Consider the following 26,522-nt stretch of genomic DNA (forward strand, 5'->3'; position numbering starts at 1 on the left):
TGTCATTAAATTTTCAGCAGCACATAAGAAATCCCTACACATCCTCTGAATGAAGGTTAAAATATTCTGTAGCAGGGAACTTCTAGAAGGGTCAACAGAGGCTCATCCTCAATGCGTTGTTAGTTCTAATGACTCCCAAGAAAGGGATACCTGGCCCAGTTTGGACTGGTCAAGAGGGCATTCAGAAGGGTGTGAGCCCTCAGCTGAAGATATAGATCCCCAGGAGAAAGGGACAAGGCAAAAAAGGGAGGGTATTCTAGGTGGAAGGGATTCCTTGGTCATAGGCATCGACTGGGAAATACGGTATATTTATGAACTAGCAGAAGTGGGGGGAAAGGTCCTTTATAGACATGATTCTGAGTTATGCATATGCATATCTAACTCACACCACATGGAGAGTAGATTTGTGAAGATGGCAACCAAAGAGGTGAGTTAGAATGCTGTTACAGGGGTGTAGAGCATGACAAGGGCATGGACACAGGAAGGTTCTCAGACCACTGGGCTTATAAAACCCATGAGAAAAGGAGGACAGGTAAAATTTAATGACAACAAAATTGATGTCTACTTAAACCCCTTGATTCTCATGGGCACTAAAAACCCATGGGGCCCAAGTCTGGGAGGGAATAAATGGATCATGGGGCTGCTAGACAAGACCTCCTGGGAAAACCTTTGCCTGAGGGACACGTATGAGGCAAGTAATCTCAACTGGCCGGAGGGTGGGAGTGGGTTACTAGCAAGAGGGATTTTATCATGACCCTAAATAAAGGGAGCCATCAGAATAAATAATGTTCTAGCTTCAGGTCTGGATGGTCCTGAGGAATCAGAGAGAAGGTATGGAACCAAACTAATTGTAGGATGGGAGAAGTATCCAATAGATCGGAGAGGTTTGGCCTGGAAGCAGAGTGAGGAAAGCCAACATAGGAAGAAATGGTGGGAGTATAGCTGCCATGAGAAGCACTAATAATTTCTTGGTGTTAGAATGACAACACCCAGACAACCACTAAATGATCTGGATTCTGGAAGCTACAACATGCATTTGGGTGTTTAGAAAAGTCTGTGAAGAGTTTAAGAGACCACACTGGTCCTATTTGTAGTTACTTCTACTGTAGACACTTGAATGCAGAAGCTGATATGCTACAACACGGGATCCAGATTCTCCCTTCTCCAAATTCTCAGTGCTCTCATTTTTTATTTGATCGACTATTATAAAGTTGACTGTTTAAATGCATACTAATAACATTTTTCTAAAAGTTCAAACTGTCATTGTGACTACCAGAAATGAGGTCTGAGAAATCAGATGAAGCAATTTCCTATCACCAATAAAGGCAGAGGAAAACCAAAATAGAATTATCATTTTTATCATTTATGTAAGAAGTCTGAAAAATATTTAATTTTGTTTTATTTTTGTTATAAAACTCTTACCCCTCCAGAATATGAGACATCTAAATGATCAGACTTCTTTACCTGTCCTCCTTTTTCAAAAATTGTTTATATTCTATTTTTTATTTTTAAATATCCCTTTTGATGTGCTAACTAGGTTAGTCTATTACCTTTATAAAGACTTGGATTTCCAAAGGTGCATTTCTGAAGCTGAGCAAACTACTAGGTTATGACTAAACACACCAAAAAAATGGAAGCTATGTATTGGATTTTGTCCAGTGAAATATCAGTAAATTGCTTGTACCATTCAAATGCAGATTCATACATAAGAGGTTTCCCAAATACAAAATAATTAAGCTTGATGAAGTCCGAATATTATAGAGGTATATAGCAGGGGAAATCATTAGGCAGTGTCCGCTGCACCTAACACTATTACTTAATACACATTTAACACAGAATTACTGCTAATGTACTATGAGCTGCGAGCTAAGGATACAAGTTATAGGTGAAGAACCGAACACCATCATGGGTAATTTTTCTGTCTAGTTTGGTAGCTCAATGATGTGTTCTATCTAAGACACTTTGGACCTGAGAAAAGAAATCAACTCAATCCAATAAAATGAGGGGAGAGGGGTTAAGAATGTAAATGAAATATCAGAGATGCAGCAGTCTTAGTGATAACTGAACTGGTCTCTGTAACATTCAGAAACAAGATGGTCTCTGTCACTAGAGGCTCCTCCACTGGCACACAAACCACATGGCCACCATCTCTTAGCGTTCGCCACTGGAGGTCACAGATTTGGGGTCACTTATTTTACATTCTCAAGAGTAAGAGCCCAATTTCTTTCAGGCTATTCACTGGACGTATTGCCCTGGGGTTAGACGTCCATTTCTGATCCAATCATAAGTTGGAAATTAAGGCACAGGGTACAACATGGTCCCCCAGACCTTCTCCTACCAGGGACTGGGGGTGGATGGAACAAAATAAAAGATGTATAGTATGCAAAAATATCACACAGAAAGATTAAGAATATGCATTAAATAGGTAATCTGACCAATTGGGAAACAACTGGTTTCAAAGCCAAATAGATGTCAATTCAGTGGTGCTCATGAACCCCCAAAACAGGCTTAGCTTCTGAGGAGGTGTTCGGCAATAATAATCAGCACTTCAATACATACAGTAATAAAAATCTACACTTATAAATATTTTTCTCGCCACCTTCCACAAGTCAACCTTCTGAACACAATTTCAAATGGACACAAATCACTTTTTCTTGTCTATCCTGTTTCTATTAATTTGGGTGTTCAGACAAATCAGTGATGAGTTTAAGAGATCACAATTTATCTACTTGCTGCTTCTTACTACTGAGGTATTATAGAAGTGGATATGTTTCCACACATCCCATATACAGCTTTGCAATTGAAAACGCTATCCATTCAAGTAACAGTAAGAGTCGCAATGGCTTCTATTTAAAGTGTACCCACTGCTCCACGAACACAAGAAAAATGTTAAAAGACTAATGGCAGGTGCCTCCAAATTGAAATATTCTAACCACAGATTTACTCTTGCAATGATAAAAGCTTTAGAGCAATGGATATAGTGGTGTTTTAATTCTTTTGTGGCAACAGGTAGCTAAGAGCTCACCAAACTCAAACTCCTGCTTCCTGTTGACCCCAGGACTAGGAATCCCTGCCCAGCTCATCTATGAGAGGCTATGTGACTGGTTCTCACCAATGGGCTGTGGGTGCAGCGATGTGTTTGACAATGAGGCCATAGGGGTTCTCAAGAGTTAGGCCTTTGCTCCTGGCATAGAGGGAAGCAAGGAAGCAGCTCCCTGACCAGCATCTCCTGCCTCCATCTGTGGCATGAATGAAAAGCAATCTGCTATTTTGTAAAGTTACTATAATGTTGAAGTTTATTTGCCACAGTAACTATCATTTCATTAACCAAGATATATCCATAAAAAATGTAGTATCGAACACAACATAGAAGATGACAGAAAAGTACAATGCATTTCTGAGAAATGAAAGTTGACTTATAGAACTGTATGTTTATTTCAATTTCATACACACACATACACACACACACACACACACAACTTACTTTTATTTTTAAATATAAAAACAAGGCCCTAGGTGGGGTATTTATTCTGTGGCCAAATGACTATATTTTGTTTTGTTCTTAAATATTTCATAACATCAAACCAACCCCTGATTTAATAATCAATCATTCTATCTATGGATTTGAAATATTTTTTACACATGGCAATTGAATATGTGGTGCATACAAGAGGAGCAATTTTATAATTTAGCATCATATATTAGCAGACAATACAGGTTGCATAGAAATGTTCTCTCTCTCATTTCCAGAACCTGCAACTCTAGATCATTAGAAAAGAACAACAAACTGGGAGACTGTGATATGGCATCTCCTGCTTTCAAGCAACCTGCCTGAACGAAAAGCCTTCTTTTGTACAAAATGATGCATACTTTGCATTCAGGGCAGAGAGTAATTTTGTTAAAAGAGTTTCAAGTACAAACCAGGCCATTTCAGACTTCTTTTGAACATCTGAAATGAGGTCGGTTACAATTCCTTTCCAACTTCAGACTGAATGCTCCGATTCCACTGCCAGGTTTGTAAGGAGAAGATAAACCCCACCATTTACTTTCCCTGGCAACTCGAGGCACAGAACCACGGGGAAGGGGTTCCCAGTACCTGATGCTGCTCATGCTGCCCGTCTCTGACCCCAGCTTGCATCGCTCCAGCTGGGTGGCAACGATCTGGCGTTCTGCCTCCAGCTCTCGAGTCAGTCTTTCAAACTGTAATTCCTGAAAGAAAACCACCAAAAAGATTAATTCTGTCATCTGTATAAAAAGTGGAATTTAGACCCAAATGACAGGACAGTTGAGGGGAAATATCTGGTTTACCAAGATGTCAAATGTGAGAAGTAGAGAATGTTGATGTGGAATCAAAGAAGGATTTGCAGTTCAGACAGACCCAAGTTTATATCAGAGTCCTGGGACCCGTTCGCTGCAGGGCCTTGAATAAGTTATGTAATCTAAATATCAATTGTATCATCTGTAAAATGGGTTTGGGTGAGGACTAACTGAGACAGTGTCCATGAAAAATTAGCCTATGCTATGCTTGGCAGATGACCAGCAACCCCAGATACTAAAAGTGGAACATTTAATTTTTCTGTGATCTGAAGTATAGTGTTTATTCCCTACTGGCTTTTTAGTTGCATCAATATACTAATTTGATTTTCATAGTACTTACCTATTGTAGACTGAATAAAAGCAACACTTAAACCTACCAGCATACTTCTTCATGGTTTAAATGTAAGCATAAAGGCAATGATACTGATTCTATACAGGCTAGTTACTGAGGAAATAACTTTTGACATTTTGCTGTATTATTTTTTAAAATAGCCAATTAAACCAATGAAGAATGGTTCTACAGAGCAGCCCCAAATCCACTGTTAAAGGATTAACTTGAATGAAAAATGATTCCGTGAGTACATCAAGAATCTTGGCTGTTCCAAATATTGAACTTTGTACCATAGTTTAGATGTTATATTTTACTTTCCCATGCATTTAAGTTTTTAAATAAATATAATGAAAGCAAATTACATGTTTTAATTAAAGAAATGTTTTTATAATGTCACATTTAACTTCTTTTAAAAATATCTGCACAGTTATATTTTGGTGATTAAGAAACAAGAATGCTGAAAAATATTGAAATATAGGGATGAGGTCAGTTTGGGAAAACTAAAACTCCCAACATTGCAAGGATCTGTCTTTCAGGAGAAGATGAGTTATTTATATGTACTACCCTGGAACATTCTTGGGGGAGACCTTTAAAAAGTGGATCTACTACTGTGTCCTCTACATGAATTAAAAATATCCTTGCTCTTTTCCATAAGAGCAGAATTTTTTTGTTGACATTATTTAGGGGATCTAAGTTTGAGACACTCTACATATGACAGCTCAACTTTTTCCTTTGGAGTGCTAAAACTTAGGAAGCATGCTGTTGTTTGAGATCAAACTTTTTTTTTTTAATATATTTTATTGGTTTTTTACAGACAGGAAGGGAGAGGGACAGAGAGTTAGAAACATCGATGAGAGAGAAACATCGATCAGCTGCCTCCTGCACACCCCCTACTGGGGATATGCCTGCAACCAAGGTACATGCCCTTGACCGGAATAGAACCTGGGACCCTTCAGTCTGCAGGCCGACGCTCTATCCACTGAGCCAAACCGGTTAGGGCATGAGATCAAACTTTTATTCTTATAAATCCAGGACAGCAAAGATTCTTCATAAAGAGTGACTACCAAGACTTGTGCTGAGCGTAGTTTGTGCAGCTAAGTTTCCCTTCTTCTTCCTTCAAGTTCTGTTCTTTTTTGACAGTTTTTTCCATAAAAATGTGAAAGTTCTAGAAGATTCTTCATTTCCAGACTGTATAGTATAGTATCTTAAATTTCTCTGTATAACAGGAAACCAACTCATACCTTTGAATTGATAACACTTTAAAAAACACAATACCTAAGGGCTATAGAGAACTCCTTATTTGTATAATTTAAAGGACTTCAATTTGCTGCATGTTTGCATATGCTACAAATAGTCCAATAGGGTGAGACAGCTCAGCATTCTGAGTCCTGGGACAGACACTGTCTTGCCTATGCTTGCTCTAAGGCTGTGACATCACTGCATACTTTCTCCATTTCACTCTTATCAATTGGAGGTGATAGGAGACACTTTTTCATTTGCAAGCTGCCTTTCAAATATAGTCAAAACTTCCAGTGCTCCTCATCACTTTTCATGGATCTGTATTTCCATCTGGCAACATTTTCTTTCTGTTTAAACAACTTCCCTCAATATTTCTTGTATGTGGCTCCTTAGGTGATAAATTTTTACAGCTTTACATGGCTCACAGAAGTCTTTATTTCCCCTCATTTTTTAAAGACATTTTTGCTCCACTGTCCTCTAATTTACATTGCTTCTGACAAAGAAAAAAAATCTATGGTATTACTTATCTTTGTTTGCTTTTTTATATAATGTCTTCTTCCTCTGACTCCTTTTAAGATTTTTCTCTTTTTCACTGGTGCTGAATAACTAGATTTTCATGTTCCTTGGAGTAGTTTCCTTCATGTTTCTTATGCTTGGGGTTCATTGGGATTTTTCAATGTGTGGATTTATGGTTTCCTACACATTTCAAAAAATTTTCAGCCATTATTTCTTCAAAGAATTCTTTATCTTCCCTACTGTCTCCTCTTCTTCAGTGAGTACAGTTAATTGTATACTAGGTCACTGGGAATTGTCCTCCAGTTCAGAAATTCTTTTCCCATTTAAAAAACTTTTTCTCTCCCTTTGTATCTCATTTTCAATAATTTCTATTGGTGTCTTTGAGTTAACCAGACTTTTCTTGTGCAATGCCAAATCTACCATCAATCCTATCGAGTATATTTTTTATCTCAGATGAATCAAACATCTCCAGAAGTTTCTTTGGTGAAATTTTTATATCTTTCATGGCTCTATTTAACTTTTGAACATATGGGACACATGTAAAAACTGTTTAAATGTCCTGATTCTAGCATCTGTGTCAGTTTCAACTGATTTGATGTTTCTCCTTAGTATGAAGCTCCACTTCCACTCCTCTTCACATGTGGTGATCTTTGAACATAAAACATTTTAATGTTACCTTGTTTTGTCCTGGTTGTCTCCATATTCCTACAGATATCTTAAGATCTGTTCAAGGGGACAGTTATATGGAAGGAATTTGTTACATTTGAGTCTTGTATTGATTTGTTAGGAACAACCGAACAGCATTCGGTGTAGGGCTAATTACCCTACACTGCCTAGGCAGTCCCTTTGGCGTCCTCTACTCAGCATCACTTGAACCATGGGGTTTCCCAGCTGGGCTGATGGGCGCCAGCACATATCTTAGCCCTGGTGTGAGCAATAGGTGTTATTTCCTCCCATTCTTTCAGATGGTGCTCTTCCAGCTTCTTGGCTTCCTTACATACATGGGCTGCTCAGTTCTCTACTGAATAGGAGAAGGTGAACCTTTGCAGATCTCAGAGGTTCTCTGAGTAGCAATATCATTTCTTCTATTTTTCCCTGCAAATTCTAGCCACCTTTAGCTTCCTGGACTCTTAGTGCTGTCTCTCCAACTCAGCAAGTTCTCTGGCTCTGTCTGGGTTACCCCTTCTATACGTTCCGGAAGAAAGCCTCCCAAGGCAGTAAGCTGGGACAACTGCAGAGCTCACCTTTTCTGTTTCACGTCTCTAAGGAATCACCATCCTTCAGTGTCTAAAATTCAGGGTCTTAATAACTGGTGTTTCATTTTTTTGGTCTGTATGTTTTTGTTGTTGAAAGTATTTCCCAATCCTGTTACTATATCTTTGTTGAAAGCTGTATAATTTTTAAAGAACTAACAGGTTTTCCTCTATGCTTGATTTTTAAATAAATATTTTCCATCATATTTAAAAATGAACACAAAATGAACAAGTAACCAGCTAAGTACTTAAGTTTTTATACTTAAAAAATGTTGCTCACTATTGCAGTATTAAAATTCGAGGCTACCTTTGGGTCGTTTCTTTTATTTGCTGGATGACTTTTTAATTGAATTGACATTTTCTTTATTAAGGGAACCGAATCAATGTGCTGCCTTTTAAAAATGTCCATTCATTAAATGCTTACTTTGTCATTGCGTATATGAAACAAGCAAGTAATTAAGTGAATTATCCCTCTGTGCTTTGCTAAGGAGTACACAGTAAATGTCAAGGCCCTTAAGGAGCAAGTACTTTTTTCTCTTCTTCACTTGAAATACTACATTTTATTAATATAATAACACAATACCTAAGAAAATCGGAGGCTAACATGTTTATTGAGTGCTGACTATTGAGTGCTTAATTACTAGGACAGTATACATGGCAGAAATTTTTCCTGCTAGGTTGCTACTGTATATAGGGTCTAGAGTGGCCCTGGCACATAGTAGGTGCTTAATAAATATCTGTTAACCAGTTAACTGCCATGTGTCCAAAATGGGAACAATCCCCACACGCCACAATATTTTGAATTTAATTTAAAAATTATGGCGTACAAAGGGTTAAAGAAATGTATGTGCACTGAGCTAAGTGCTTTACATATATTACTTTGTGTGAACATCTTAAAACTGCTATTTTCTAAGTTCCCTTTCTTTTAACAGAGTGAAAAGGCAACCTATGGAATGGGAGAAGATATTTAAAGTGCTCATTTCTAAAATACATAAGAAACTCATACAACTCAATAGTAAACAACAAACACAAAAATGGGCAAAGTACTTGTATATACATTTCTCCAAGAAAAAGACATACAATGGACAATAGGCATATAAAAAGGTGCTCAACATCACTAATCATCAAGGAAATGCAAATCGAAACCACAATGAGTTTTCGCCTCATATCTGTTATTATGGCTATAATAAAAACACAAAAGATAATGAGTTTGGCAAGGATGTAAAGAAATTGGAAGCTTTGTGCAATGTTGGTGGAAATGTAAAATGATGTAGCCACTAGTAAAACTGCGTATACATATTTTTATATATATATATTATATATATATATATATTAAAAATAGAACTATATGACTTAGTAATCTCACTTCTGGGTACATATCTAAAAGGATTGAAATCAGGATCTAGGTATCTGTACTCCCATGTTCACTGCAACATGCTTCACAATAGCCAATATATGTAAACAACTTAAATGCCCCCAAAATAATTAAAGAAAAATATATTTACATACAAACATATACTACATTCATACATACATACAATGCAATATTATTCAGCCTTCCAAAAGAGAAAATCATGCCACTAGTGACAAGACAGATGGGCCTGGAAGACATTATGCTAAGTAATATAAGCCAGTTACAGAAGGACAAAAATCCCATGATTCCATTTATATTAGAAATCTCTAAAAGTCAAATGTATAGTAGCAGAAAATGGAATGGTGCTCTTCGGGGGCTGGGAGCTGGAGGAAATATAGAACTGATGTTCAATGGGTATAAAGTTTCAGTTATACCAGATGAAGAAGTTCTAGGTAATCTGTCATACAACATAGTGCCTATAGTTAAAAATACAGTGTTGTGCACTTAAAATTTTGTCAAAGGGTATGTTTCATACTAAGCATTTGTATAACAAAAACAAAGACAAAAATGTAAAAGGGACACAAGGAAATGTGTGAAGGTGATGGATGTGTTTCTTACCTTGCTTGTAGTGATGATGATTATTGTGAGTGTACGTAGATATGTGTATCTGAACTTATCAATTGTGCACATTAAATATATGAACCTTTTTTGGTATATCGGGTATACTTAAATAAAATTGCTTTCAAACCACTCCAAAATATGATTCAGAAACTACCCAGAGAAATTGGTAACTCATGGGAATGAAAAGCAGTGGGTGGATTAGAGAGGACAGCCTGCAGTAAAGGAAGTTGTAAGAAAACACAAAGTAGTGTTAACCTAAATCTCCCCATTATGTAGAAATTGTCTTGTTTTAGAGATCATAACAATTTATAAAAGTAGCAAATGTATGACGCCAAAGTTCATTAAAATTTATGAGGAGCCAGATTTAAATGATCACCTCTCCTAGAATAGCACATTGAGTCACATAATACATTAGGATTATAAGAAAAAAAAAATTATACAGTTTTCTAACTTTGCCCTAAATAGACTAAATGAATCATTAATTTGGCTTAATTAAATGGTGTTTATTAAATATTTTAAATGGATAAAAGCATGTAAATCTCTTACAGAGGCTTAGCTAACTCAGTATGAAAATGAAATCAGAAAACACATACTCATGGTTTCATTAATTCTTTCAATAAATAATTTAACATTGTGGGATAACATCAGTTAGGATCATACAAGCTAGACTTGAGAAAATATAAAACCTCAGACTAAAGAGTGAATTAAGTAAATAAAGACTTGCCATGATTTCTCTAATATGAGAAGGTAGGAAAGAGACTAGACAGGAGTGGATAATGGAGAAGATGGATGAGATGGTAGACACTGGAAGTCAACATGATTCCACAGTGTGGCTCTGATTGCTAGAATCCCATGAGGATCTGGTTGCTGGAATCCAATGTGGATCTGACTGCTAGAATCCAATGATAGGATTCGAACTGCCCATGCCAGCTAGACGAAGTGGGAAAGTGGACCCATAACATATCCCGAGATTGTGTGGACTCATCCATGCTTCTTTGTCAAACCCTCCTTCCATAGGGAAAAAAAAAAAAAAAGGAATATTGATGACCAGCATCCACTCAGACACAAGATAGTGGTCCTGTGCAAAGTCTTCGAATGGTGAAAGGCATGAGGGACAAGAGCAGAAGGGGGCATGGGACTTCCTAGGTCTAACCACTGTAGTGAAGGCTCCAGGCTTCTCCTGGATGCTCCTCCTGCTGAGTTAAGTTAAATGAGAAAGGGAATTCTATCAATGAGCAATAGAAGGACCACCATTCTAATGATTTCTCAAGTGTGTACAATACTATTATTTGTGATCCAATGATAATCAGTTTATGCCTTTATCCTTGTACTTTATGTATTTTATCCTGACTTTCTGTTCAAGCATTTGTAGTCCTCCTAGGTTGTAAATTTATTGAGGGAATTAGGCCACACATCATCATTTTATCTGAAAGCAAAGTGCTTGATATGTAACTTGGCTAGGTAAGTGATTGTTTATGAATGGTCCTGGTGTTGCAGCTTCTTGGAATGGAATGGCCAAGTGATTGGTTATGCAATAATTTTTTTCAAAGAAGGTATTTCAAGACCCCAATTGCATGAGAGAATACTTCTCAAAAATTTAAGAAAATCACTAGTTCTATGAAAAGTCTTCATCATCATGTTATTCTTTCAATTCATCATTCTAATCATTTGTAAGAATAAAAGTGTGTGAAAGAACTGTTAAAGATTTATTTGGTGGTGTCTTTTTTTGTTGGAATTTCCTCTTCTTTGCTTTTTTTCTTTTGAGTCAGTGAATACTTGATCACATCTATACATATAAAATATATAAAGTATAAAATACATAAATACCCATATAAAATTATATATCACAGTCATTCATATTTTCACTCTATAAAGAAAAATTATAATTGTTTTTAATATATTTTTATTGATTTTTATAGAGAGAATAAGGGAGAGGAATAGAGAGGTAGAAACATCAATGAGAGAAAATCATTGATTGGCTGCCTTCTGCACACCCATTACTGGGGATCGAGTCCATAACCAGGACATGTGCCCTGACTGGAATCAAACCAGTGCCCTCTCGGTTCCCGGGTCATTGTTCAACCACTGAGCCACACCAGCCAGGCTGTAATTATTTTTAAATCCCATTGTACATACATAAATTGAAATGGGCCAAATATGTCTCAAGTTTATTTGAAAAACAGTAGCAATCCCTACTTTCTTCAGAGGCAAGTGCTTTTAATTCCACTTTCTGACTTTTATTTCCATATCTCAATTAACTTTCTAATATTATTATGCCTTAAATTTTTAGTTATAGGCCTCATCAATTGAATTCTCACAATGGAAGATGAGAATTTAGCTCCATTTCTCCATCTGTCATCATGCCTACACACATTTCTCATCTCCCCACAGGTTCCCCATAGGAATAACCTGCAATTTTAGGTAGAACAATATCATGTTGAAAATGTTTTATTACATGATTTCTTTAACAACAATACATAATTTTTGTTTTCCCTATGTGAGCAGCTTGTCTTTTTTATTATTATTGTTCATTTATTCCACTGTCTATGTACTTATCATGAATCCAACCAAAAAATTTCCTCAATTTGTATAAACTTCTCTCAACATAATCAAATATGTCACTTCCACCCACAGAGGAAATCTCTTCTGATGCCTTCCAATTTGTTCTAATTTGGCCTCTCCTTACAGCTGTCACCAGGGGACCTCCCTTCACCTCCAGGCTGGGGATTTCCTTTGTTCCTCTTCTGTGGTTTCCTTCTTTACTGGACCTGTTGTCTTCATTTTCCTATATCACTTTCTTTTTCTAGTCGAAAAGGTCTTTTCAGAGAGAGACTAAGTGGGAGGCAGTTTTTTGAGACTTTATTTTTATTCTGCTCTCATGTAGTTCTAAGGCTGGGTAGAGAAATAGAGAATTCTAAGTCGGACAGATTATTTCTTCAAGTGTTTTGAGATACTACTTCATTATCCTCTGAGTTCCAGTGTCACTGTTGAGAACTGCAAAACGTTCTGAGCTTTTATTATTTTTGTATGCCTTTTCTTCCTCCTAAAAAACTTGTGTCTTCTATTGGTCCCTACTGTTCTATAATTTAATTGTGATGTGTCTTGACATAAATATATTTTTAAACATTTTCTGGACATTTTAGAAAGTTATGTTGTTCAATCCTAGTCTATTCTACTGAAATGAAAAGTTATGCTTTTCTCCTCTTTGTTTTAAATATTTTTCTATTGTTTTTTTTATTTAACTCAGCATTCAGATATTAAAATCTGCATCAGTTCTTTAAGAGTCTTCTTTTAGTATTTTTTCTCTTCTAGTTTTCAAGCTCTTTACCTCTTGCTTTACTCTCTGGAAAGTTTCCTCTGTTTACTTATTTAGGTCACTAAAAAATGGTTCATTGCTGTTGTTAAACTTTTTTAAAATATATTTTTATTGATTTCAGAGAAGACAGGAGAGGGAAAGCCAGATAGAAACATCAATGATGAGAGAGAATCACTGATTGGCTGCCTCCTGCACACCCCCCACTGGGGATCAAGCCTGCAACCCGGGGATGTGCCCTGACAGGGAATCAAACTGTGACCTTCTGGTTCATAGGTCGACACTCAACCACTGAGCAACACCGGCTGGACAATATACTTTTAATTTCTAGGAAATGGTTTTTCCTCTGAACATTTCTTTTTTTCATCTAGGATTCAATTTATAGATGTGAAGCTATAGATGTGAAGCCATCTCTTTTCTCTCTCAATGATGATACTGTTCTGTTTCCTTCTCTCAGCATAGTTACTATTTATAATGGTTTTGTTTGTTTTAGAATCTATCTTTCATGTAATAGGCATTTTGAGACATCTAAGTTCCCTGCTTTTATTTGGAGAGGCAGAGTGAGGTTTATTGAGCTGTCAGACTCTTAGCGTAAGTGGGAATTGCTAGCTATGCTCTTGCAGAACCACCAGGTGTGCATGCAAAACTCCTAGAGAAGATTCTCCCAAGCTCCAGGTTTAAGTGTAAACATTTGGCTGCCCCTATATTAAAAACTGTGTGGAGTAGAGGCCAGGGTCAGGGAGGGGCTCAAAATTTAATAAGTAAAATTTCCCTTTCTCCCACTCTCAACTTGCAATGCGCTGCTTTAAACACTCTTCTGAGTTATCCTGGAGTTGAGACTAATTTTATCCTGGGGGATGTCGGACTGCTGGTATCAATGATGAGAATCACTGGCTACCTTCGGCACACCCCACTGGCAGTCCAATATCCCCTGAGGGATGTAGTAGTGCGTGAAGCGGCAGGTGGCTGGGGAGGAGCCTGAGCCCAGGTCGGGCGCTGTGCTGCTCATCCTGGCCCCACTGCGCCTACTGCCGCCACCTCCATTGCTACCACAGCCAGGTAGCTCCGCAGTGGAGTCAGGAGAGGCTCGTGCTGCCGCAGCTGCACTTGCCAGCCGTGAGCCTGGCTTCTGGTGCCTGTCAGCTAAGTGGTGCTCCTGCTATGGGAGCACACTGACCACTAGGGGGCAGCTCCTGCATTGAGCATCTTCCCCTGGTGGTCATTGCGCATCATAGCAACCAGTCAAATGGTCGACCAGTCTACTGGTCGCTTAGGGTTTTATATACATAGATTAGAGTCCCGGTGCACAAAATTTGTACACATGGAGGGGGGGGGGGGGTCCCTCAGCCTGGCCTGCACCCTCTCCAATATTAGTCACCTGCCTCCTGCAACAGTAGGGCCTCCTACTTTCCCTCCAATATGGGACCCCCTTCCCTATGTTACACAGGTTTTTCCCCCTACTTTCCCTCCCAATCCAGGACCCCTTGGGAGATGTCCGACTGCCTCTCACAATCCAGGACCGCTGGCTCCTAACTGCTTGCATGCCTGCCTGCCTGATTGCCCCTAACCACCTCTGCCTGCCTGCCTGATCGCCCCTAACTGCTACCCTGCTGGCCTGATTGACCCTAACCACCTCTGCCTTGCCCCATATCTGGGACCCAGGATTCCCTCCTCTGGCCGGTTGCAGGCACCCAAGACCTGGGTTTCCCTTCCTCTGGTCAGCTGCAGGCACAAGTACCTCATGTTGAGGAAGCTGATCATTTCTACAAAGGCCTCTCCGACCCAGAATCCATGGTCATTGCCCCAAATACAAATGGTACCTGCCCTCCTCCCCCGTCCTTCCTGCTTCACCGGGGCCAGCCGCAGCTGCAGGGGACTATGGGCAGGCAGCTTCACCCGGGCCCTAGCCGCAGGCATCTGGGATCACAGGGCGAGCAGCTTGTACCTCTCTCGGGCCGCAGGCGCAGGCGCAGGGACAGTCACTGGTGCCTGGGACCACATGGCGGGTGGCTTGTCCCTCTCTCGGGCCACAGCCTGGCTGATCCCCATTCCTCTCTCATGAGCTCATTTGTGCCTCGCTTGTCCCCATTCCTCTCTCCCCAGTGTTGAGTGTCTGAGCTATTACGGCGTGACGGCATGAGGGCATGATGGCCATTTCCATATTAGCTCTTTATTATATAGGAAAGTTTAAAAAGCATTGTTGCTTTCTTTGTAGTACACAAAGTAACTAACTTTATGGCCTTTCAAACTTGGTGAAATACAGTTCACTATTCATCCACTCTCTAGGTTTATGGTGTTTTCCCTTTTAAAAAAGTCTCATTACCACATTGCCATTTCCGAGAGGGAGTAGGAGTTCATCTAAGAGTCCAATTTACCTTCTTTATTTGTAGGTCAGGTCACTTTTGAAAGGAACTTGGAATTCTCAGAAGAAGGAGTGCATACCTGATTAAGAGTGAACCTATAATGCCCTTGGCCTTTGTCCCATCTGTCGAACGCCCTAAACCAGTATACTCTGTTACACAGGTTGGTCCTCCTACTTTCCCTCCAAGCAAAACCATATCCCACATCAGCTTCTAAGACCTAGTTCTTAGAAGCACCAATTGCAACACAATCATGCCAGTTCTATGTAAAATGAGAGAATGGAGGCCCATTTCTGCTATTACTCTTCAGGCTTTAAGAGTCAATGACTGTAGGGACTCTGACTCCATGACTGTGCAAGTGTTCTGATATATTTTATTACAAAGAGAACTATGGTTGGTATCATTGTTTAAATCTGTGGTCCTCAGATGTTATTCTACCTGGGAGAGGATCAGAGTCTAGGGCTGTGGTTCTCTGTCCTCTGGTTTGTGGCACTGCAGAGAAGATGAAAGACCAGTTTTCCACCGTGTAGATGGGCTTTGCTCCTGGTGTCTCTCATACCTGTATTCATCAAGGCTTTGATCCCGGGTGGCCTTTTTCCCTCCACAATACTTTCATTTCCATTTAACATGAATGAGTTGACTTCGTAACCACAAACTCCTGGCAGCGCTAATTTCATACCACTGAGACATGCTGTGAAGCCAAATGTGAAGGGAAGGTGGCACAAATGACGGGGTAATAATAGGAACCCTACAGCAAAGTGTCCAACAAATCTGGAAAGAACAAGCCATGATGTCAAGATGGAACGGAACAAATCAGTGTCAACTGTACAACAACGGAGCCCTCACTGCAGAGTCAAAAACAGAGGCAAAGAGCTGTCTGCAAAAGTTCACAAAACTGACAGAGAAATGTTTTAAACAACCGCAATGTCATCCTGGGTCACCTAGCAAGACAGAAGATGACAGGAATCAGCGCTCTGAAGTGGAATCATAGGCCCCTTTCCAGAACAGTTTCAATAAAATGAAAATATAATAAAACACATCTTTCTGACCCAATCCTTTAAGCTGGGTCTGCTTTGTTCTGCCATTTTATCTTGCCAAGTGCCTTGTTACCCAAATAAAACATGTTTACAATAGTTTATTTAATTCATCTAAATAAAATAAAGACTCAATGGAATAAAGTAGGCAGCATTTCCTGGTAGCTTAAGATGATGTAAAAACCCATTAGGTTTAATAAATAATTTAGTGATACTATTATATTAGTGACTCTTAATTATGTCATGATAATCTCACAAACTCATTTTAATGCCTGAACTACAGAATGAAATTTCATAGGTAATGGGGACCTGATATGCACACTTTTTGAAACATTTCCGTTTGTAATGTGTATGCCTACACCTGCTTGGGAATGACTATTTATGACAATAGTAAATTAATATTTTAAGTATTTACTTAGCATGTATCATATACTTGTCTGAGTGCTTTAGCTTATTCATTCCTTTCACTGACCTAATAAGGTAGGCATTTAATTGTCTGAATATCTCAAATATAGAGTTTAAGTAGCTTCCCCAAAAGATGAGCTGGGACTAGAACTAGGAAATCTAACTCAGACTAACTCTTCAGAACCCCATTGACTCAAAACTCTAGGACTATTTACTCTTACTGTTTTAAGAGAGGCTACAGAACCTGTAAAATTACAGCCAAAATAATAACATAAATTTCCTTAATGAGGAATGAGTACTGCTTACCATTTCACACACTCTTTTTTAGTTTTCCTTGCCTCCTATAAATAAAATAGTGGAATTATTATGTCCAACCATAGGAATAATTATACTCAAGAAATCCACATTAAAAAAAAACCAACTCAATTGTAAAGGTGACATTTTCCTATACATTCAGGCTATATCATTTGCTGGCAGAATAATCAATTTTCCTATGATAGACCATCTTCCTAACATAAAATTTTCTAATGTATTTTACTGGTAGCTCTTTAAGAGCTGAGCATCTATCAGTATTTCAGGATAAAAGAGATGTCTCAAATCTCTTCAGGGGGATCTAAATTCAAAATAGATCCTTGGAAAGCAAAATTATTCCCCAACAGAATGGTGACATTTCTGCATAATTTATGCTCTTCAGTACTACAGTACCAAATTTATCTGGTACATAAATGAACACCACCTTCTCACTAACAGAAACTATAAGTGGGGATTGAGCCACCCATGATTACTTGTCTGGCAGCGAACCAGAAGTCACAATTATTTTTGGAGTTTTTATGTTTGATCCCAAGGCAAGGACTATGCTACCTTTTTCATCCACATCTGTAGTGCCCACTACAGATGTCAAATAAACATTTAGGGAATGAATGAATAAAATAACAATAGGGCAACAGATATTATGTGTGAAACGTTCTACAAGGTATTGAATGACAGGTAGAAAAGACATGGTACAAAATTATTTCAGGTATAAACCTTGTGATGGTTATTTTTGTTGTTGTTGTTAATCTTCACCAGAGCATATTTTTCCATTGATTTTTAGAAAGAGTGGAAGGGAGGGGGAGGGACAGAGAAACACTGTTGTGAGAGAGACACATTGATTAGTTGCCTCCTGCACTCCTCTGACCAGGGCCGAGGATGGAGCCTGCAACCAAGAATCAAACCCTGAACCCTTCAGTCCTCAGGTCAAGACTCTATCCACTGAGCCAAACCAGCTAGGGCCTGATGGTTAATTTTACGTGTCAACTTGACTGAGCTAAGAGATGCTCAGGTAGCTGATAAAACATTATTTCTCAGTGTGCCTGTGAGAATGTTTCAGGAAGAGATGAACATTTGAATCAGTAGACTCAGTAAAGATCACCTTCAGCAATGCTGGTGGGCATCATCCAATTCCTTAAAGGCCTGGATAGAGGAAAAGGCAGAGGAAAGGCAATTGCTCCCTCTGCTTGAGCCCAGACATCCATCTTCTCCTGCCTCCAGGCATCAGCACTCAATGGTTCTCTGTGCCTTCAAAATTGGTTCCCCTGGTTCTCAGGTCTTTGTGTTTGGCCTGGAACTACACCAACAGCTTTTCTGGGCCCCTAGTTTACAGATGGCAGGTTGTGGAACTTCTCGCTCTCCATAATTGCCTGATCCAATCACTCATAATAACTCTTTTTCTCTGTATCTCTATATATCCTATCAATTCTTTTTCTCTGGAGAACCCTGGCTAATACAGACCACGTTGGTAGTATTTAAGTGTAGTAAACAAGTGGAAATCTGTACACCATTAACTGGAATACAAAGTAAAATGCTAAACTGTGATGAGAGAGACATAAATGGATTTAAAAGATGACAACAAGTTAGGGATGTTGGAAGGGGGTGGGGAGAAGGAATAAATTAGGCACCTGCAGAAGGAAGCATCTGAGATGTACAATGGAAGTTCACTCTCTGACCATGTGAAAGGGTGGAGGAAAAGCATTACAGACAGCTGAAAAAGCATGAGTGAAGGCACTGAATTAGGCAAATGCAGAATGTGTGCATGTGTTGTTTCACATAGTAATTTTAGTTCAGTTTGATTGGAGTGTAGAGCCCGATTAAATATTAGACAAAGTAGATTGAAAGTTTTGACTTAAGTAAAAGGTAACTATTCAACAATGAACTGATATCCTCAGTCATTGAATGTGATGCACCATCTCATCTATTTCTGTACTCCGAGTCAGAAAACCTTTGAAAATTTACTGAAGTCATTTGTTTTATTGACAAGAAAATAGTTAATAAAACTTAACTGGTTCCTTTTCTATTGATTTTTAGAGAGAGAGGAATGAAGAGGGAGAGAGAGAGAAAACCATGGATGTGAGAGCAAAACATCAATCACCTGTCCCCTATACACCATCTACTGGGGATCAAGCTTGTAACCCAGGCATGTGCCCTGACTGGGAATCAAACCAGCAACCTTTGGGTGCATAAGATGACACCCAACCAACTGAGTCACACTGGCCAGGGTCTTTACTGTGGTATTTTTTTGACATGTGAAGGTCAACAGTGTTAACAGAGACTACATTAGAAGGATATAATGTAGGGTATTTGTTCGCCTATCTCTAACTGTCCTTGTCAACTGTAGCGCTTTTCATAATTAGGCGGACAGAGTAAAGTCCCCTGGCACTGTGGTCACAGACAGCTATCAGCCCCTACAGCCCAAGAAACAGTCTCATTTCTCTTCTGCTTCATTTATATTGTTGACATTTCTTTCCTGTGATTTGTGTGTGTGTGTATCTTTCAGAGCCCCCCTTCCTCATTGCCTCCAGAGTGGTTTTTAATTGCTACTGTCACATCTACTGTTCAGGGAACCTATGGGGCTGACATCAAGTAAGAGGGAGTTGTTATTATCACTGCACCCTAATATGTGAATATAATGGTTTTCCTACTTGTATAATAACAGCTGTACTGTTCATCTATTTTATCTTCAAATGACCCAGTGGAAGATTAAGTCTAAGAAATATAATCCATTTGTGGGAAGAGGAGGAAACTGGCAATTAGAGGGGTTAAGTGAATAATTTAAGATTACTCAGCTGGTGGTACAGTAGAGACAATATCACAGTGACAGCCATCCCAGTGACCTTTCTTATTCTTGATAAGATATATGAATGTGCACACTCTTGTCAACTCCTTTGTTTTGTCTGTGAAATATATTTCCCCATTGCTTACGTAGTAACATATTAAAAACATTATTATATCCACTTGTGTAAATGAAAATGACAGGATTTGATTCCACTTTTCATTTCTTATAACATTACACATTCAATTAAAAAATACCCTCTTCACTAGAGTGGCTTCATGGAACATTTCAGCATGATCCGTTCTCAGATCAACTTCAAAAGACTGAATTTAAACCTATCTTCAAGCTGTAAAGGTTTTAGTCTTCTTTCCCTTTAATTTTATTTTTCCCTTTTGAAATTTCTCTGCTTGGAATGAATTACATACAGCCTAACAAGGCATATATCCATATTTGCATCCCGATAAACACACAAGAACTTGCTGAAATGTAGCATTGATGAATAGGCCGCTGTTGAACGAGTTTCTGTATGTCGAAGCAAAATGAACTGTGACCAATAAATCACTTCTATCGTCACCATCCTTCTACATCTCCCCAATACGTAGAAGTGTCTTAATGGATGTGCATTATCAAAGTTTGCAGGCTTATTTTCACTCATAAAGAATAGTGTACCAGATGTTCCTGGTACACTGAATTTGTCACACTGTAGACAAGCTAACATCATTATGTGAGACCACAGGGGAAAAAATAAAAGACTCACATTTAATCCAGATTAACTACCAGGAGACCCATCAAGGCAGTTGGGCTATCTCATGATACAGCAGCTTCTAGCAAATTAGCAGCCCATAACAACTTAGTTATAATGAGCTCCAAGATCTTACACCATAAGCTCGACTCCATTAAAGTGAATGCTAGTGCATGAATTCATCTGCAGAGTATAACCTTAACATCTGTCTGTGTTCAGCCAATATTTTGTTTATGCCTTCTTAGGAACAACCAAAGGAGGGACAGTCATTTCCATCAGCTAGAGTTTCACCTGCTAGAGAAGGCAGAGCCCCCTGGCTGCAGAGCTGGGCAGCAGGCTGCTTGGGGTTCCAGCAGCTGTTTTGCACATACTAGGCCAGTTTTCCGCAAAACAATTTCCCTTTGCTATTCAAGTGGGAAAATCAATAATCTAACCAGAAATTAAGTAGTCAACAAGACATGCATATCTAATAAATATTGTAGAACTTGTATTTAGTTAAGCCAAAAGACTTAAATTGTATCCTACTAAATAAACTCAGCAAGGAGAACCTTTCTCTTTTGATAAACCTAGGCCATTTCCTCCCAACCCCCCCAAAAAGTAGTGTCTTCCTTCTCTTCTTGTGGTGGATACCCATGGGGATTCTGAAAATAATATCACTATTTAATAATAGTTATTATTACTATTTTACATATCAGGAAACAATGGAATAAATTGTCCATGGATAACTGGTTGCTAAGTTAGAGGAACAGGCATTTGGTATGTAATTTAAGGTATTCCCATGGAATTTTAGGTTTACAATGAATAAATATCTATGTGAATAATTTAACTTTCCCATTCTTGTTCTACCTTAAACAATGGGTATACATGAATCATTTGGGCAGTGCTTTCATAATTGAAACCCCTCCTCTTATCTCCAGAAATCTTAGCATGCAAGAAAGTGGTGCTGCCAGTATCATGGTGGGGTTTTTTTAGATTTTTACACACCCAAACTGCATCTTGTTCTCATCAATCTCTCCATATAATTGACTTCAGAGAGAGGAAGGGAAAGAGGGATAGAAAGATCAATGATGAGAGAGAACCATTGATTGGCTGCCTCCTGCAAGCCCCACACTGGGGATCAAGCCAGCAACCTGGGCATGTGCCCTGACCAGGAATTGGACCATGACCTGGTTCATAGATTGACAGTCAACCACTGAGCCATGCTGTCTGGGCAACCACATGTTCTTTTCTGTGAGTTCAACAGGAGCTGTTCAGAGGTCTCAGCATTGCTTTTAGGAGTCTCCTCATTCTGGCCACACTTCTGCATTATCTCTCATTTGTTGATGCCCCCCGAATCTTAGTTCAAAATACCCAACATTTCATACACTATTCCAAACTCAGTCTGAAAAGTGTCAAGTACTTAAGCTTGACTTGTAGCATTGAAACTGCATGTTGCATTGAAACATCAATGTAACCTAGGATTGGATTAGCTTTCTTAACCTTGCCTCTAACAGTTACCTTATATGAAACTTGAATTCAAGTAAACCTTTAGCACCTTCTTCCCGAATTGCTGCCAAACCATACATCCACACATGATATACATCTGCAATTTATACCTTTGAACATATAGACAAGGCTGGACATATACACTAAATTTTAACTTTTTGTTTGAAACCTCATGTTTTTTTTTAAAGAATTTTAGGTTTTTCTTGGAACCTAAATCTTTATCACACACATGTAATTTTCTTAGTTTTGGGTAGTCAGAAAATTCTATAAGACTGCTTTAAAGACATGAGCCAAATTATTTGGTTATAGTTTTTTTTAAATACGTTTTTATTTATCTTAGGAAGAGAGAGAAAGACACATCCACGTGAGAAAGAAATATCACTTGGCTCTACCTCCTGGACATCCCTTATTGGGGATTGAGCCTGAAACCTGGGCATATGCCCTGATAGTGAGTTAAACCAGTAACCTTTTGGTGCATGGGACAATGCTTAACCAACTGAGCCATACTGGCCAGGGCTAATTATAGTTTTAAATAGAAAGTGCCTACCTCAATGCTTTTCCACCACAGACTCATTTTCATGTTTATAATAATCTTAAACAGTGGATCCAAAGAGATGTATAAACACATGCCTAATACATGTCATCAGCATGCAAAGATCAGCTTAAGCCTTGGTTTGTCTCTTAGTAACAACTACATTTGTCTTACTGGCCCCCTTTCTGGGCCAATCAGAACAGAATGGCTGGTACTTATTATGCACTCATTTTACAAATGATGAACAGTCATTCACCATGATGTGATCATCTTTATCAGTGACCCCTAAATCAAGACAGAGAGTCTCACAAGAACAGATAACTGAGCTTAACAAATGTACCCATTTCTTATATCACAGGTTTTGAATTTGAATTTGTTAACTTCCCTATACTCTGCTTAGCTGTGCAGCTCAATGAGGGCAGCAGTCATCTCCGAAGTGGGGTACATGAGATGATCCACTGGGGTAGGGAAAGTAAAGTTTCATTTATGTTTACACTTTACACTTACTGTTCTCACTATTAAAATGAGTTTATTATTATATAGAGTGTCCCCATAAAATGTATATACACTTTAACAGCTGACAGCTCAATTTTCACAATGAAATGTATTTTAAAAAACACTGCCTTTATAATTATTCAAAGTGTGTATACATATTTTGGGGGGGATACCCTATATTTTCTAAAATATAATTTTTTTGGTAGAGTGGTATATTTATATCAATGTAAAAATAAATGAGCAGTAATGGATATTCTTACTCAAAAGACTTTTCCTGATTGAGGAGTGACATTAACAAAGGCTGAAGACCCCTGGGTGTGAACCCACACAGGCTGGGCCAGGGACCCAGGTGAGATCCCGCCTTAGCCATCCTGCTCTGCTCCAAAGTTAAAAAGTGTGCCCCTAACTCGCACTGGGATGCCCTACAGAAGAAATAATAAAATCTATTCACTTCATTTGGAAGGGATCACAGTGGTGAAGCCTTTAATTTTGCAGGTCCAGAAACTGAGGTGCAGAGGGATTAAGTGACTAGGCTGAGCCGCTTCAAAGCTCTTCGGGGACATCCAAGGGGAAATACAGCAAAATGAAGTAGAGTTAATACCAGAGCTGGACCTGAATGCACTCCATTGTTCTTCCTCCAAATATATTACCCCAATAAGGAAACAAACAAACAAGGAAACAAAATTCCCAAAAGCCAAAAACAACGACAAAGAAAGAAAAGGAAGGAATTAGAAGGCAAGAGTCACCCAACTGCATCTTTTGGAACCGCCCTTACATTGACCAATTTTCTGCTGACAGCCTGAAGCACAGGGGGCTAATACCAGCAGTGAACTTTCTGAACATGGACTGCATTCCGCAGGGCAGCACCTTCATCTTCTAACGTTAAGCCCCTTAATAATTCTGCCTTCAAAAGTAGTGAACATCCACATTGTTCTAAGGTGAACAGCATGTTACCAAAAAATAAAGGTCTACTGGTACAATACAGGAACATCCACCCATAATCTTGATCCAGTAAAATGTCCTTTTATAGATGAAAGGGGAAGTTACCATACACTTTATAAAGGCAATCACTTTGCACTTGAACCACAATTTTAAGAATATCACAGTTCTTATGGAGAGAAAGTCATGCACAAAGACATCCACATTTTCTTTAAGTCCTACAATTGGACTGTACTGGGAGCATATAAAACCAAGCCTGTGACCTGCAGGCCCCTATTTTTTCCCACTACACCACAGCTAAGGGACCTATTTCAAACCTGGATAAATACTATAAAAATTTTGTCTCCAATAAAAACTCACAAGTTCTCGAAGTTTCCCCCCAATATCAATGTTTTTTACAAACAAGGGTGATAAGAAAGTTGTCTAGCTTACAGAACATTGACAGTGATAAATTTGATGCATGTAGCCTCCATGTCATCATAACACACTAGATTCCTAGATTGTTGTTGTTTGGAGGAATAATAGTCATAATAGTCATTGATTGATCCTCTGTACTGATAGCGCCATGAGGCAGTGGGTTTAGATCTCTTTATTTCTGGCTTTAGAACAGCGACTGGGTACAAGTTCAGTAAATTGTAACGTAGTAATAACTCTGTTATGCCATCTAACTAAAAACATCCTTATGAGATGATTTGGAAATATTAGCATCCATAGGCTTATTGGATAGGATAAAAATGATACACAAAGCTGCTCAATAAAACAAGCAACACAATGGCTGCAAATGAAAGCAGTGAGGAGAGAATGAAGAAGTGGCCTGAGGAATGGGGAGGACATGGTAAGATCAGGCCATCACCCACATGTCTACGATTCACCTTCTTAGCACTAAAAGGCCCATCCTGGTATCCAGGCTAACTGTACCTTCCCTCAGATCACATATCTCCCTCTCTCTTTGTCTTATGAGTGCATGCACACATACAGTATGGAAGAAAGTAGGCCTAGAATAATACAAGATTGAGATCAATTACATGCCAATGATGACCCGTTTAATCTCTTATCACCTTGAACCTGACACCTGCATAAGTCTCCAACGTGTCAGACAGGACTGCTCTAATCTATCCAGCCGCCTATTCTCTACAGAGATTTCTCAGATCACCCTTGAACTTGTCCCTCTCCTCCTCCCTCACAGCCAGTTTCTGAATCTATAAAATCAGATAGCTGGTTTCCAAATGCTCATGGGTCTAGCAATCCTCCAGGGAACCCATTAAAAATGCAGATGTCCAAATCCAGCCTTTGAGACAGTGAGAAGGAAGCTGCATTTCTAACAGCTGCTCAAGTAAGTCTAATATGGATATTCAGTTGCACCCCATTACCAATCCCTGAGCTCCAGGCCCTGCAGGATTCCAAACAGGAACACACTGATTAGTGGGTCAAACAGTTTGGGAGAACAGCCTGGAGTTTCTGGCTAGAGGTAAAGAGTAAAGAAAAACTGAGGGAGAGATGGGTGTGGGGCTGAGGGAGGCAGGATGGGGATGGGGAGATGTAAAAGGGATATCTGTAAATGGGAAACAAATCTAAGTAAGTTTTCCAAAACGGAAGTGACGTGCTTAAATTCATCAGTGCTTGCGGTTAGAAGGCAGAAGGTGAGTGAGCTTCAGAGTTAAGCATACGTGGGTCCTAACTCTTGCACTAATTTCTGGAATCGTAGACATACTGCCTAACAAAATAATTACTCAGCTTAATGTTTCTCAGCTATTGTACAGAGATACTATCTGACACATAGGGACTTTGTGAGATGTTGTAAGCAAATAATCAGGATGGCACTGGATCTGCCCAGTAAGTGTACCAGTTATTATTTCAGAGCAATAACAAAAATAGGGTCAGATTTATAAGTTTTTAAATGAAAAATGCAAAGTTCCTATTTAATTCCATATACCCTACATGAAAAATGTATGCCATGTGGCCAATATGTGTGAACTGAACTTGCCAAATATATGCTGGTATGTGCCAGGGTCTACAAAATAGTGTCAAGTAAGCTACCTGTGCTGAAAACGAACCAGGAGCAGCAAAAAGGCCCAACAACTCATGGGCCTGCGATGACGCAGCACACCCCCACAACTGAGTCAGAGGTTCCCGCTATAAGGCTTTTTCATCTTCACTTCTGTGTTTATAGTTCCTAATTTCTGGCAGAAGTGCTCCATGGATAACGTGCGTGCAGGTGATCCCCAACCTCGGCACCTAAATTTTATTACCTTTACCATTACAGTGCTGAGTATAGGATCTCCCACATAAACTCTATTAATGCTAATGCAAATGATCAGAAATTGGTTCAGAAGGGCATGAGGCTTGAAATGAGCGAAAGCAGTTGAAACTCGTGAAGAAGGGACATGTGATTGATGTGGAGGCTACGCAATATATGACTGTATTCAGAGTTCCTCTCTGAGAGTGTGTACTTAAATGTTACACTGTAAGTGAAATGGCAGTTGAGGCTTATGGGATGC

At 39.0% G+C, this 26,522-nt stretch overlaps 1 protein-coding gene across 7 annotated transcripts in view; it reads right to left on the reverse strand.

The window, feature by feature from the left end:
• CTNND2 (catenin delta 2) overlaps positions 1-26,522 on the reverse strand; it is a 760,996-nt gene that overhangs the window by 471,266 nt on the left and 263,208 nt on the right. For all 7 annotated transcript variants that reach the window (XM_070411906.1, XM_070411899.1, XM_070411900.1 and 4 more), the window contains one exon: positions 4,097-4,209. In XM_070411906.1, coding sequence (XP_070268007.1) covers positions 4,097-4,110 — 14 coding nt within the window. In that variant the 5' untranslated portion in view covers positions 4,111-4,209. The remainder of the gene's footprint in view (positions 1-4,096; positions 4,210-26,522) is intronic.

The sequence above is a fragment of the Myotis yumanensis genome, unplaced genomic scaffold (genome assembly GCF_028538775.1).
Source record: "Myotis yumanensis isolate MYYU_CA2020_CCGP unplaced genomic scaffold, mMyoYum1.0.hap1 SCAF_4, whole genome shotgun sequence".
Lineage (NCBI taxonomy): Eukaryota > Metazoa > Chordata > Mammalia > Chiroptera > Vespertilionidae > Myotis > Myotis yumanensis.